Raw genomic sequence first — 15,682 nt, 5'->3', positions numbered from 1 at the left:
GTTTAATGACGTCACGTTGGCTCCAGAATTTACTACAGTTCTGTGCAACGTGACCGCGGACGTGTCACACGATGTCACACTCTGTCTTCGCTCCACGACAATGCTCCATGTCACTCTACATAGAACAGTCACACGTGGTGCTTTTTTGGATATCAAATTTTGCTTCAACCCCCGCCCCCCTCCATATACTCCTGAGTTGGCACCCGTGACTTCTTCCTGTTTTCTCTACCGAAGAAAGCACAGCATGGCAGGCGTATTTCTAAAATGACGACGAGGTCATTTTTGAGGGGGAAATCTTCCTAATCAGCGGAAATGCAAACTTCCACATCCAATCCATCTGCCAAGTGATTCATCGTTTCACGGTCGCAGACTGCTTTCTTCCGAGGTGACAGTTAAAACCCCGTATTACACAGGCATAACTTACGAGCCTGTAACGTCTGAATATCGCAGTATTGATCTCCAGATTCATGCTTCGGTACTCATAAGGGGCACACATTGTTCGTAGCAACGTACTGTTTCACATTTGGACTCAGCTTCCGGGCTACCACAGCGTGACGCAAGGGCAAATATCTACAATCTCCGGCGTGTTGGATGGGGAACTCTGTTCTCACAGTAAATGCCGGATGACGACACCGCAATTATGACGTTAACGCGGTGAAGCCCCAGGCCTCACAACTTTTCCGGCAAAGAAATCTTCTTCCCTTCCCCCTCTGGCTTGGGCACTAGCAAGTGTTAATTCGGTTCTTTCGAGCTAGAGGTTAAGGTTGGAAATTTATAGTAAGCGTTTCTTTTCTGGCAGCCATTTCTCACTGCAGGTAGCGCTCCGTGAGCGATATGCATTCCGACCGTTAAAACACGAGCATCCGATAACGTGACATTCCAGGTCCAAATCAGGATACGAACTCTTCCACTCTCACGTCTGATAATTTTTTTTTTCTTTTGGGACATTTGTCTCGTTACTGGTTTGATGCAGCTAGCCACGATTTTGTCTCCTGCGCCAACACTTGCATCCAAGACGTTCAGTTATTTGTTGGATATACTCAACTATCTGTGTTGCCCTACAATTTTTGGGGTTCCCGCGCACCAATCGATAAAAACGGACTCCTTATAGGATCACTTTGTTGTCCGTCTGTCTTTTCATCCGACTGTGAAGACCCTTTTTCTCATGAATGGATAAGGATATGAAGTCGAAAATTTATGTCACATCTAAGGTCTACAGTCCCTTTGTGGTAAAAAATTTAAGCTCCTAAATCAAAAGATACGGCAGTCTTTTGATACTCGCAAACTTACTCATCAGAACCTATACAGGGTGAGTCACTAATTATTGCCACCTAAAATAACTCAGAAAGTAGGATAGTAGCTGAAAAGTTTGTGGGACGAATGTTGCATGGGACAACGGGGGCCATAATATGACGTAGGTTTTTTGTTACTCGTTGGGGACGCGCCACAGATATGAAGGTCAAATTTGTTTTTTTTTAAATAAAATGCTATAGTCTGGTACTTATTTTCTGGTAGCGGCTATCGAGACGAATCCAGTGATGTGTAACAGTAAGATCTTTGAAGGTCAACGAAGGTCAAAAAGGTGGCATGAACGTCCATTAACAGAAGGTGTTCCAAGTGATGACGATCGGACTCAATGCAGTGCTGCAATCTCTTTATCAATGATTGAGTGGTATTCCTTATCACATCAGCACTGAACGAAGCACATGCTCTGACAATTCTGTCTCATATATCATGCAAATAGTAAATACACTCCTGGAAATTGAAATAAGAACACCGTGAATTCATTGCCCCAGGAAGGGGAAACTTTATTGACACATTCCTGGGGTCAGATACATCACATGATCACACTGACAGAACCACAGGCACATAGACACAGGCAACAGAGCATGCACAATGTCGGCACTAGTACAGTGTATATCCACCTTTCGCAGCAATGCAGGCTGCTATTCTCCCATGGAGACGATCGTAGAGATGCTGGATGTAGTCCTGTGGAACGGCTTGCCATGCCATTTCCACCTGGCGCCTCAGTTGGACCAGCGTTCGTGCTGGACGTGCAGACCGCGTGAGACGACGCTTCATCCAGTCCCAAACATGCTCAATGGGGGACAGATCTGGAGATCTTGCTGGCCAGGGTAGTTGACTTACACATTCTAGAGCACGTTGGGTGGCACGGGATACATGCGGACGTGCATTGTCCTGTTGGAACAGGAAGTTCCCTTGCCGGTCTAGGAATGGTAGAACGATGGGTTCGATGACCGTTTGGATGTACCGTGCACTATTCAGTGTCCCCTCGACGATCACCAGAGGTGTACGGCCAGTGTAGGAAATCGCTCCCCACACCATGATGTCGGGTGTTGGCCCTGTGTGCCTCGGTCGTATGCAGTCCTGATTGTGGCGCTCACCTGCACGGCGCCAAACACGCATACGACTATCATTGGCACCAAGGCAGAAGCGACTCTCATCGCTGAAGACGACACGTCTCCATTCGTCCCTCCATTCACGCCTGTCGCGACACCACTGGAGGCGGGCTGCATGATGTTGGGGCGTGAGCGGAAGACGGCCTAACGGTGTGCGGGACCGTAGCCCAGCTTCATGGAGACGGTTGCGAATGGTCCTCGCCGATACCCCAGGAGCAACAGCGTCTCTAATTTGCTGGGAAGTGGCGGTGCGGTCCCCTACGGCACTGCGTAGGATCCTACGGTCTTGGCGTGCATCCGTGCGTCACTGCGGTTCGGTCCCAGGTCGACGGGCACGTGCACCTTCCGCCGACCACTGGCGACAACATCGATGTACTGTGGAGACCTCACGCCCCACGTGTTGAGCAATTCGGCGGTACGTCCACCCGGCCTCCCGCATGCCCACTATACGCCCTCGCTCAAAGTCCATCAACTGCACATACGGTCACGTCCACGCTGTCCCGACATGCTACCAGTGTTAAAGACTGCGATAGAGCTCCGTATGCCACGGCAAACTGGCTGACACTGACGGCGGCGGTGCACAAATGCTGCGCAGCTAGCGCCATTCGACGGCCAACACCGCGGTTCCTGGTGTGTCCGCTGTGCCGTGCGTGTGATCATTGCTTGTACAACCCTCTCGCAGTGTCCGGAGCAAGTATGGTGGGTCTGACACACCGGTGTCAATGTGTTCTTTTTTCCATTTCCAGGAGTGTATTTGCCGAATACGGCGTATCCATCTGACATGCCGTTGACATGTAAACACCATTCGACGGTTTCGCAATACAACACTAATAGGAATGGTAACACTAGTATCGTCGAATCAAGCGAATGTGAACAATGTATTTCTTCGAAGAACAAATGGATATGCTTCTCGTTTATGGAGAGTGCCAACGAAATTCAGCGAGAGCTAGAGATTTACACGCTGAAAGATATCCTCAACGTACTCACCCTACACGTCGTACATTTAAATATGTGTACGATAAATTAATAACAACTGGATCTTTAACGCATCGGAAACATATCCGGCAAAGGGAAGTCACTAACGAGGAAACGGAAATTGGTACTCTTGCCTCTGTGGTTCGAGATCCTTGTGTTAGTTCGCGTCAAATCGCTAGGAAATCTGGCATGAACCAGAGTAGTGTTGTTCGTGTTCTGCATCGCCATAAATATCATCCTTACCGTATCAGTCTCCACCAAGAATTAACTGTTACGGATTGTATGCGTGACATTGAACTCTGTCGATGGGCTATGGGCTCAACTTCAGATTCAGAGGGATGACACATTTATTAATTTGAGTTTATTTACTAACGAGGCTACATTCACGAACCATGGAAATGTTAATTTACATAACATGCATAATCGTGAAACTGAAAATCCATGTTGGCTGCGGCCAGTTGCACATCAAAAACCGTTGTTGGTGAATGTATGGTGTGAGATTCTGGAGGACACAATTATAGGCCCCTATTTAATAGAGTAGCATGGAGAGCTGCATCAAACCTGTCTCAGGACTGAAGACCACAACAACAACATTTCATAGAAGGAACTCTTAATGGTAGGAACTACACCACATTCCTGCAAGAAACATTTGGTCTGTTACTAGAAGAAATACCTTTAGGAACAAGGAACAAAATGTGGTATCAACACGATGGGTGTCCGGCACATTTTTCGCTGATGGCTAGAAATGAATTGCTGAGACAATTCCCAAATCGTTGGATTGGACGCAGAGGAGATGTGTCGTGGCCGGCTCGTTCGCCAACCTGACGCCTCTTGATTTTTACTAGTGGGGATTCGTAAAAGGCACTATTTATAAAGACGTTCCAACTACACTTGACGATATGCGAGAGAATCGTCAGACCATGTGCTTCGATAAGTGCCGAAGTGACAATGAATACCATTCAGTCCACGATAAGAAGATTGCAGCACTGCGTTGATACCAATGATCATCACTTCGAATACCTGTAAATGGACGTTCATGCGACCTTTATGACCTTCGTTGACCTTGAAAGACCTTACTGTTACACATCACTGGACTCGTCTCGATAGCCGCTATCAAAAAATAAGTACCAAACTACAGCATCCCATTTAAAAAAACAAAATTGACCTTCATATCTCTTATGCGACCCCACCTAGCAACAAAAAATCAATGTCATATTATGGCCCCCGTTGTCCAATGCAACATTTGTCCCACATACTTTTCAGCTCCTGTCATTCTTTCGGAGCTATTCTTGGCGGCAAGAGTTAGTGACTCACCCGGTATTTATAAAAAATACTTTTTTGCCTTTAAAAACTTACATTGCATTGGTAATCTGTCAAAAAATCTCAGGAATTACGGGACGGATTTTTAAATAACACAACTTCAGAGACTTTACTGGTCTCATATACATATGATTTTTTACGCACATAGACTGAAACGGCGAGTGAAAATTTGTACCAAGGGCGGAAATCGAACCCGACTCTCCTGGGCAGGTGCATTAGCCACTAAGTCACCTTGGCACAGCATTTCAGACAACTGCATGGATTATACAAGGACGCCGCACTCCTCGATCCAAATTCACAGCCAGCCGCTGTGGCCGAGCGGTTCTAGGCGTTTCAGGCCGGAACCGCGCTGCTGATACGGTCGCAGGTTCGAATCCTGCTCGAGCATGGATGTGTGTGACGTCCTTAGGTTAGTTAGGTTTCAGTAGTTCTAAGCCTAGGAGACTGATGGCCTCAGATGTTAAGAACACAGTGCTTAGAGCCATTTGTATCATTTTGAACCAATACTCACTGCCGCCCCAGTCTAGCTTATTTGGCTCGAGAATGGAGGTGTGCCAGGGTAATCCGTGCAATTGTGTGAACTACTGTGCCATGGTGGTTAGTGGCTAACGCAGGTGCTAACTAAGCAAGGGAGCCGGGTTCGATTCCCACCCTGGTACAAATTTTCACTTGCCTCTTCAGTCTATGTACATAAAACAGGTAGGGATTATGATATGGATATCAGTAATAGAGTAATTCATGAGGAATGTTTTTGTATATGATTTACAAATATTGCTGATCAGCAGAGCTACGATGAAGTGAAGTCCTCTGCCACTGTGAAAACGATGCATTTGTCGTCTAGCAATGATCGGCGTAAGGCCGCCCGACTGCCGCGCTGACAGGCTCTGCCTAAGAAACGTACTGCGTCTGTAATGTTTCAAAGCAAACTAATACTGGTAACTGATACAGAACTACGCTTCCATTGTTTGGGATCATGTTCCGGTGTCCCGTAAAATACCCACTGAAGCTTTCCAAAGAGCAATTCGACATTTGCGTAACAACAATAGTCCTCTGGCCCGCTTTACTATTTTCTTCTCTGGAGACTACCGTCAAATCTTACAAGTAATCACGACAGGGACGAGAACAGACAAAGTCAACGCATCTGCAGTTAATATAGGTTGTTAATATAACTCCAGAAATAATAAAATAAATGAAAAATTACCATAGCTAATGTGAAGTTACACGAAAAATTTAAACTTAAAACTTAAAATTAAAACATTATCGGCAGACTTAGGATTCCAAGGACCAATATCCTGCCAGTATCGATATCGATAACAGGCAAAAATCGTGGAGATTCTCTATTCCTGGGGTGGATGAACTATCTGTCTATGTATGTACAACATTAACTTTCTACGGAACCCTCGGAGTGCTCATACCCTTTCTAGTGCCAGAGAAGTTACATCCTCGTGTCCTATCATCCGATCCCTTCTTGTAGTTAGTGTTTTTCACATACACCTTTCCTCACAAATTCTACGGAGAACCTCCTCATTTATTTTCTTATCAAGCCACTTATTCTTCATTAACCTTCTGTAACACCATTGTTTTCTCACAATTTACAATTTTAGTTTCGCACAACACTACAGACGTACATTCCCACAATTTTCTTTCTCAAATTAAGGCCCATATTCGATAGTAGTAGACTTCTGTACATGGTGGCGGCCAGCCAAGGAATATTTTAGAGAATTGGTTTAAAACATTTATTTCAAAGGCCCAGCGAAATCTTTACAAGTTTTCTCCCAGAGTAATTCACGCCTTGTCTACGTGACACAAGTGGCTTGCCTTTCAAAACCGTGCAGTCCTGTCCAGTTAAAGCTGCTGAAAAGAGACGCCCTGAGATCTCTTCTGAAACTGCTAGCGAATTCACGCCATTGGTTTTAGCCAATAGCGTGCGTGGGATACAAGTCACGTGTGTGGACGCTGGAGTGTTTAGCGGTGCGCAACACAATTGCCTCTCTCTCTCTCTTGTAATCCAGACCTCGAGCAGAACAGTTGTCTTTTCGGAAGGCAGAGCTTCTGGCTCTGCTTTTCACGACCGGCTACCAAAGTAAGTTAACGTAAACCGCTTCCTCTTCCGTTGCCCATTTCAATTAATCGTTCTACCACCTAGACTGGCCTAAACGTGGTAACTTTCGACCCTATGCGCGCCCCTTATACACCGTACATTGAAATATATTCTCTCTTCCGAGACTTAGAGCACATACAACAGAGTTTTGCACACAGTCCATGGAAATCTACTCGTCGTGCCAGCCGGGACTGAGCCATTCCTCATTTGTGTGTTTGGCTTGTTTCGTGGCGACGTTTGGGTATCAAGCCGTTCGTTATTCAGTTGCAATAAGGGTTTGATGGTGATGAGGAAGCCGGCCGTGTGACCGAGCGGTTCTAGGCGCTTCAGTCTGGAACCGCGCGACCGCTACGGTAACAGGTTCGAATCCTGCCTCGGGCATGGATGTGTGTGGTGTCCTTAGGTTAGTTAGGTTTAAGTAGTTCTGAGTTCTAGGGGACTGATGACCTTAGACGTTAAGTCCCATAGTGCTCAGAGCCATTTTTTGAAAAATTGTCTTAGCGGTGTACTGCACCCGAAGGCGTTTCACGAACTCACAGACTCGGCCTACCGTAACAACAGCAACTCGGCTTCCCCAGCAGCAGCGGCGAGGCCTGCACAAATTGGCGACGAGGGATTACAGAACTGGCGACAACGGTTTATAAAAATTTTGATGATTTAACCCACTCATTTGACAGAATGTGGCACAATCTCCCTAGAGACGACATCCAACAACTCTGTCACTCAGATGCCAAGTCGAATACCTGCTTGCATAAGGGCCAGAGGTGGACCAACCTGTACTGACTCGCTCAATTTCTGATGCTCCTCTTGAATATATCATCCAATGTTTTAAAAAAAAATTGTAACCATCTGTTTGTCTGTACACGTGCGTCACATCTACCAATTTCCGTCCCATTCGAATAATTCCTTAGTGGCGGGTCGTTTTTTTCCGAGGCTTTCCGAGAAAAGATTTGCGGCCCGCTCTTTATTGAGGAAAAGATTGCAGCAGTCACATACCCCAATATGCTGAAGTCCTAGCTTTTTCCACAAACGCGAGAATGTGTTGAAGATTTCACTTCTCAACCGGAGCACCGCCGCAGAGGCATAAAGCTGCGTCGGGCATGGATCGACTGTAAAGGTCCCTGGTAACAATCAAACTTTGTCAGATATGACGATGTCTATCCACAATTTTGTCAAACAAGCACGCAGACGTACCAACTGCGACTGCTAAATTTAACCTCGCTTCTGAAGCAACTGTCATTGTGTCGCAATAGCCGCGCGTGATTAGCCAAGCGGTCTGAGGCGCTGCAGTCATGGACTGTGCGACTGATCCCGGCGGAGGTTCGAGTCCTCCCTCGCGCGTAGGTGTGTGTGTTTGTCCTTAGGATAATTTAGGTTAAGTAGTATGTAAGCTTAGGGACTGATGACCTTAGCAGTTAAGTCCCATAAGATTTCACACACATTTGAACTTTTTTTTTTTTTTTTTTTTTTTTTTTGTCGCAGTATGACACTACTTGGAATGGCTACCGGTGTAGGAAAACTATTTCTTGCATTGACTTTAGCACTATGTATAACAAAAAATTAGAAAACAAGACGCGGATTAGTTGAAATCGAGAGATAAATATACCCATGTAAACCGGCGAAATGAAAGATTACACTCAGAACCTTATGGTTACATCAACTTTCTTCGAACGGACATTCCAACTTTTAAAATTTGCAATCACACTGAAAAAGAAGAAACACGTATACGAAAATGTACGCTTATACATCGTCCGTCCGTGGAAGAAACGGAGAGCTTTTTTTTTTTTTTTTTTCTCTGTTGCACTCCCGCTTGTATATTGTACGCAGGATACTGCAGTTCTTGAAGCCTTCTTCCGCGATATATGGTTGGGCAAGACAACACAGCTCTACCATTCCGTAGTTGCCAGTCCACTTTTTTATCCTTGATCGTAGTGTACGTAGTTGTGGAAACGCATGATATAGAGAGATAAATTTTAACAAAATCCTTTTTCTCTAAAACATGCCAAGCGTTACATCAACTCAAACAACGTCCGCCACCTAGTCAAATCTGCCGTTAATCAAAATTTGTCTCGGACACGCCAGGCAGGGTCTATGTTTGACAAACGCGTCAAACAGAGCACCACAGCGTCAAAAAATTTGAAAAGTAACTAGTAAAGTTTGATTAATTGTTTGATCGTGCACGGGCGCCTTAACTATCGTACGGATCCCGCACTGTACCGTTGGCCTCAACGGCCGCCTGATATCTCGATATGTGATTTATCTTTTTTTGTTGTTGGTGTTTGTGAGTGACTCCGTCTGTAGGCCTCTCCTTCCAACTGTTTTGGCGAAATTCGACGCCACATAGCAACAACAATAAATGCAGGAACTCTAAACGTGCTCAGAATATCGTCTGGAGGTTTGCCGTCCGCTCAGCGGAGGGCACATTAAAATTTGCGAAAATTAAATGAAAACGTGCTCATGAAAATATTCTAAGGTTATATAAGCAAGCATGTAAAATATATATCCTCGTAAAATATGGTGGTTCTTCTGAAAATGAGAACAGTGTAGTCCCCTGCATAAATTAAAATTTGCCCCTTCATTGGTTTAGATAGTCTTGTGAAATCGGAGGAATATTTTTAAAACAGTGGAATGCGCTCTGTTCCTATGGCATATACAGGGTGTTACAAAAAGGTACGGCCAAACTTTCAGGAAATATTCCTCACACACAAATAAAGAAAAGATGTTATGTGGACATGTGACCGGAAACGCTTACTTTCCATGTTAGAGCTCGTTTTATTACTTCTCTTCAAATCACATCAATCATGGAATGGAAACACACAGCAACAGAACGTACCAGCGTGACCTCGAACACTTTGTTACAGGAAATGTTCAAAATGTCCTCCGTTAGCGAGGATACATGCATCCACCCTCCATCGCATGGAATCCCTGATGCGCTGATGCAGCCCTGGAGAATGCCGTATTGTATCACAGCCGTCCGCAATGCGAGCACGACGAGTCTCTACATTTGGTACCGGGGTGATGTAGACAAGAGCTTTCAAATGCCCCCATAAATGAAAGTCAAGAGGGTTGAGGTCAGGAGAGCGTGGAGGCCATGGAATTGGTCCGCCTCTACCAATCCATCGGTCACCGAATCTGTTGTTGAGAAGTGTACGAACACTTCGACTCAAATGTGCAGGAGCTCCATCGTGCATGAACCACATGTTGTGTCGTACTTGTAAAGGCACATGTTCTAGCAGCACAGGTAGAGTATCCCCTATGAAATCATGATAACGTGTTCCATTGAGCGTAGGTGGAAGAACATGGGGCTCAATCAAGACATCACCAACAAAACCTGCCCAAACGCCCACAGAAAATCTGTGTTGATGACGTGATTGCACAATTGCGTGCGGATTCTCGTCAGCCCACACATGTTGATTGTGAAAATTTACAATTTGATCACGTTGGAATGAAGCCTCATCCTTAAAGAGAACATTTGCACTGAAATGAAGATTGACACATCGTTGGATGGACCATTCGCAGAAGTGTACCCGTGGAGGCCAATCAGCTGCTGATAGTGCCTGCACACGCTGTACACGGTACGGAAACAACTGGTTCTCCCGTAGCACTCTCCATACAGTGACGTTGTCAACGTTATCTTGTATAGCAGCAACTTCTCTGACGCTGACATTAGGGTTATCGTCAACTGCACGAAGAATTTGCAGGTGTCCTCGTCGTTCTAGGTCTTTCCCAGTCGCGAATCATAGGCTGGAATGTTCCGTGCTCCCTAAGACGCCGATCAATTGCTTCGAACGTCTTCCTGTCGGGACACCTTCGTTCTGAAAATCTGTCTCGATACAAACGTACCGCGCCACGGCTATTGCCCCGTGCTAATCCATACATCAAATGGGCATCTGCCAACTCCGCATTTGTAAACATTGCACTGACTGCAAAACCACGTTCGTGATGAACACTAACCTGTTGATGCTACGTACTGATATATTTGATGCTAGTACTGTAGAGCAATGAGTCGCCTGTCAACACAAGCGGCGAAGTCAACATTACCTTCCTTCAATTGGGCCAACTGGCGGTGAATCGAGGAAGTACAGTACATACTGACGAAACTAAAATGAGCTCTAACATGGAAATTAAGCGTTTCCGGACACATGTCCACATAAACATCTTATCTTTATTTGTGTGTGAGGAATGTTTCCTGAAAGTTTGGCCGTACCTTTTTGTAACATCATGTGCATGTGTGTGTGTGTGTTTGTGTGTGGGTGTGTGGGTAGGTGGATGTGGGTGTGTCCAGTAACTCACTGTGGGTCTCCCTTACTTGCAGAGATCGCATCGAGAAGTTCATCGACGACAACAAGGCGCTGATGCGGCGGATGTACGGCGAGTTCCAGATGACTACGGAATATGGCCCGCCATACGAACAGCAGCAGCAGCAACAACCAGGACGGAAGGGGCGGCGCAGCGTGAAACGTGAGGCGGGTGCAGGGGCGGGGGCGGCGGGGGGCGGCACGCAGAGCGGCCAGCCCAGGCACACGCCCCCCGGTGTACCGGACCTGCACGCCGCGCCCGGACCAGACCCCACCGCCCCTGAGAACTCGGGTTCCGAGTCCTACTTCGCCAAGCTGCGCCAGTCCAGGCAGTCCTTCCGCGGCAACAACAACCAGTCCGAGACCGGCAGGTACTCTCGCTATAAGCGCGCCAGAAGTGGCAGCAGCAGTTTATTGCGTCTGCTCCAGCAGCCGCTATAGCCGCAACTACCAGGCCCCCTCACCACGCTAACAGTGACACGGCTGATGTTCGCCGCAAGATCTTAGAAACTCGTGACGCGAATGCGCACAGGGGACCGTCCTCTTACCGTGACTCAACTTCTGTAATAGCAGATAACAATAGCTGTTTTACTTAGCTTTACGTTATGTAGAGGGAAAAGAAAGCGACACCGCAACAAAATCAGTTGCGAAGTATAAAATTTATGCCATATTTACGGACGTTTGTTAAGCCGGGTTCACACACGCAACGAAAGTATCGCCACAAGTCAAGTCATTCTGGAGTGGCGCAGTGAGCTACCGTTCACACAGGACGCCACAGATCCTTCGTAATTGCGCAGTTTGCTAAATGGTGTCACCTGTCTCAGCAGATTAAAAGGCTGTACACATTAACAAGTGAGATGTTTTGGAAACATAATAAATGTAAAATATTACTTACCAAAGTGTTTCTCGTCTCTCTTGTCTCGACTACATGTTTTAAGAACCGGTCTGCAGCTTCAAACCAAGCAAGGCTGGGTTTATAAATACCGTATGTAGACGCACCACTCTAAAGTGATTTCAGTACTTTTTTATGTTCATTCGTGTAAGCATTTCGAATACTTCGAATTTTTAATTCTGTTGTAGCTACATCAATTCCAGGTACATATTCACGCATACTGTTCACTATTTCAATTAATGCAGCATCGCTCAAATGTCTGTCTTTATATGATTCGCTTTTGTGGTTCCAAAGGCATTCTCGTTCTTGATACACCTCCAAGAATCTCACATTGTCGCTGTTGACCACTTTTTCGACATATTAATAGCAAACGCACAAACAAAAGCATTATCTACGAACGAATACGCACCAGAAAAGTTTGAATCCAGCCGCGAGGTAGCAATCGAATGACGTTATTCGACTGTGGAGAAAGCAAAATGGCGCAACAAAGTAGAACCAAGTTCAACTTTATGTGGCGTGACAAAAGTTGCGCTTCTTAAATGGCGCCACCGAAAACTAGGAGTTCACACATGCAACTACAATTCGACTGCAGTTCGCCATTAACAGTGGCGATACTTTTGTTGCCTGTGTGAACCCGGCTTCATTCTCAGTGGTTTTGAAAGTCGATAGTTCTGGCAGTGTATCGTTCTCATTAATCGATAGTACTAGAAGTCGATATTTTAGAACTATGATAGCACAGTAAATGCGAGCGGACATTGAAGAAACATTTACGAGTAGAGGAAAATTAAATACTGCCTACAGAAAAATTAAAGAGCCGTTTGGAGAAACGAGAGCCATGTGTATGAATATCAGGAGTGCTAAGAGAAAATGAGTACTAAACAAAGAACGGAAATCTAAAAGATGGTATGAATATACAGAGTGTCTATACAAGGGAAATGGACTTTAAGGCAATATTATAGAAAGTAAATGAAGAGGTGATGGGATATGTGATACTGTGAGAAGAATTTGACAGAGCACTAAAACACCTAACTTAACTGAAACCAGGCTCTTGGAGCTGACAACATTCCCTCCGAACTGTTGATATCCTTGGAAGAGCCAGCCATAAAAAAGCTATTCCATCTGGTGTGCAAGATAGATGAGACTGGGGAAATACCTACAGACTTAAGAGAGAAAGTAATAATTCCAGTTCCAAAGGAAATAGGTGCTGACAGGTGGGAATATGGAAGGAAGGAAGGAATGAAGATTGGTTTAACGTCCCATCAACAATAAAGTCATTACAGACAGAGCAGTAGTTCAAATTGTGATGAGAATGGGGAGAAAATAGACAATGCCCTTTGAAAGGAACCATGCTGGTTTCTGCCTGGAGTAATTTAGGGAAATAATGGAAAATCTAAATTTGGATTTTTAGACATGTGTTTGAACTATCATCCTCCCAAATACGATACCACTGCACTAACCAATGCACCACCTCATCCTGTGTGTGAATTTTACCAAACTATAAATTTAATAAGTCATGGTTGCAAAATACTGACACCCATTATTTACAGAAGAATGGAAAGGCTCGTAGAAGCCAACCTCAGATAAGGTCAGTTAGGATTTTGGAGAAATGTGAGAACATGCAAGGCAATGCTGACACTGCAACCTATCCTAGAAGACAGATCAAGGAGAGGCAAAACTATGTTTATAGCATTTGTATACCTGCAGAAAGCATTCGACAATATTGTCTGGAATACGCTCTGAAAGTAGCAGGGGTAAAATCCAGGGAGTGAAAGGTTATTTATAGTTTGTACAGAAACTATACTGCAGTTATAAGATTTGATAGACATGAAAGGAGAGAAGTGGCTGAAAAGTGAGTGAGACAGGGTTTTAGACTACCCTGGTGTTATTCAGTCTGTACACTGAGCAAACAATAATGGAAACCGAAAAAATGTGGAGATGGAATTAAAGTTCTGGGTGAAAAAATAAAAACTTTGAGGTTTGCTGATGACATTGTAATTCTGCCAGGGATAGCAAAGGACTTAGAAGACCAGTTGAATGGAAAGGACACTGTCTTGAAAGGATGATATAAGATTAACATCAACAAAGGCAAAACAACGGAATGCAGTTCAGTTAAATCAGGCGATACTTTGGGAACTAATCTAGTAATGAGGCACAAAGAGAAGTAGATGAGTTTTGTCATTTGAGCAGTAAAATAACTTATGATGGCCAAAGTAAAGCGGATATAAAATGTAGAATGGTAATGGCAAAAAAAAGCATTTCTGAAGAGAAATTTGTTTAGATGCAGGAAGACTTTTTCTGACGTCATCTGTCTGGAGTGAAGCCTTCTACAGAATTGAAATGTGGATGATAAGCAATTTAGATATGAGGAGAATGAAAGCTTCTGAAATGGGGAGCTGCAGATATGAACCACATACTAATCACAATTCAGGAGATATGACATCATAAGTATGAAAACGTGAAAAACTGCCGTGTAATCAATGATGTTGAAATTTATTACTTCTTTCTTACTAATCCTATTGATGACATGTTTTGAATACAGTATCCACATATGCCACTGAATGTAGCTATACAAATATGTCATTGTGTAACACACAGTTCAAGATATATGACATCATAAACACTGAGACGCAGGGAAAAAATGCCACATCGTGCATGAGAATTTAATACCTTTATTCTTTACTACTAAGACACTTCTACAATCTAGTCAACTTAAGGAATTCCCTGACTCTTGGCAGCGTTTTTGTTATGTTTCAATTGCAAAGCGCAAACTGATGTAGGCGAAAACAATAGCCATCCACAGACCTATGAAAAGCCATTGCCATCAAGAAATTTACAAAATCATGTTGTAGACACATGAAGTATCTGCATCCAGAATGCAGAAACAGTTTCATAATTTCAAAAGTGTTTTTGGAAATATATCATAATAAATTTTTGATTCTATCCTAAAAACACAGTTCATTTTTTTTGTATTCATTTCTAGTAGAAAATTGGCAAAATCAGTACCCAGGAAATAACAGATTTGTCAGCTAATCTGGGAATAAAGAACCTTAAATATCAACAGAGTCTACAAGAATGTAACCCAAACCAATTTTAATTTAGACAACTGCCAAATCCTTCAAATTAAAATGCACAGGACTCATTTTATTCCAGAATCTACCAATAAGGTGATGGCCACCTGTTAACAGTCATATTCCATTGAAAATGCTATTAAAAGTATTCTGTGCAAAGTTTTAAAATCAAATTTGCTGCCTCTTCCCATATTCACTGACCAGACTTTTATGTTTTCATTTATTAATCCTTGGACAGCTTCCAAGCTGCATAAATCATCAACCCCAGTTACTTATATGTCATGCATTTCACCTATTTAAATACAGTTTGTACTGGCCAATACATCCATACATACTTGCATAACATTATGCATACACTCTCTACTTTGAGATGGAAGGGTGGACAGAAGAGAGGAAATCATTGCAGCTGCTACAAATCTTTCAGAAAACGAATGGAAAAAATACTCTTGAGAGAACAGACTGGGTAACACCAGTTATTGTGTCCCATAAGATTCAGTACTTGACCAAATTTACCTTGACATTCCTTGACAGTCTACTAAATACATTTTGGGAATTCTCAACAATGGCAGTGTTTTGGTAATTCAGAGCTCAAAGTCACCAGGTAGTTT

The 15,682-nt window shown here is 44.1% G+C and overlaps 1 protein-coding gene across 1 annotated transcript in view; it reads left to right on the top strand.

The window, feature by feature from the left end:
* Positions 1-15,682, top strand: part of LOC126336573 (protein spaetzle 3) — a 783,287-nt gene that overhangs the window by 757,255 nt on the left and 10,350 nt on the right. Inside the window, exon 3 of the mRNA XM_050000426.1 lies at positions 11,132-11,485. Within this exon, the coding sequence (XP_049856383.1) occupies positions 11,132-11,485 (354 nt within the window). The remainder of the gene's footprint in view (positions 1-11,131; positions 11,486-15,682) is intronic.

The sequence above is a fragment of the Schistocerca gregaria genome, chromosome 2, assembly GCF_023897955.1.
Source record: "Schistocerca gregaria isolate iqSchGreg1 chromosome 2, iqSchGreg1.2, whole genome shotgun sequence".
In the NCBI taxonomy this organism is placed as follows: domain Eukaryota; kingdom Metazoa; phylum Arthropoda; class Insecta; order Orthoptera; family Acrididae; genus Schistocerca; species Schistocerca gregaria.
Note: the sequence above shows the minus strand (reverse complement) of the source record. Positions and strands in the feature narration are given on the sequence as shown.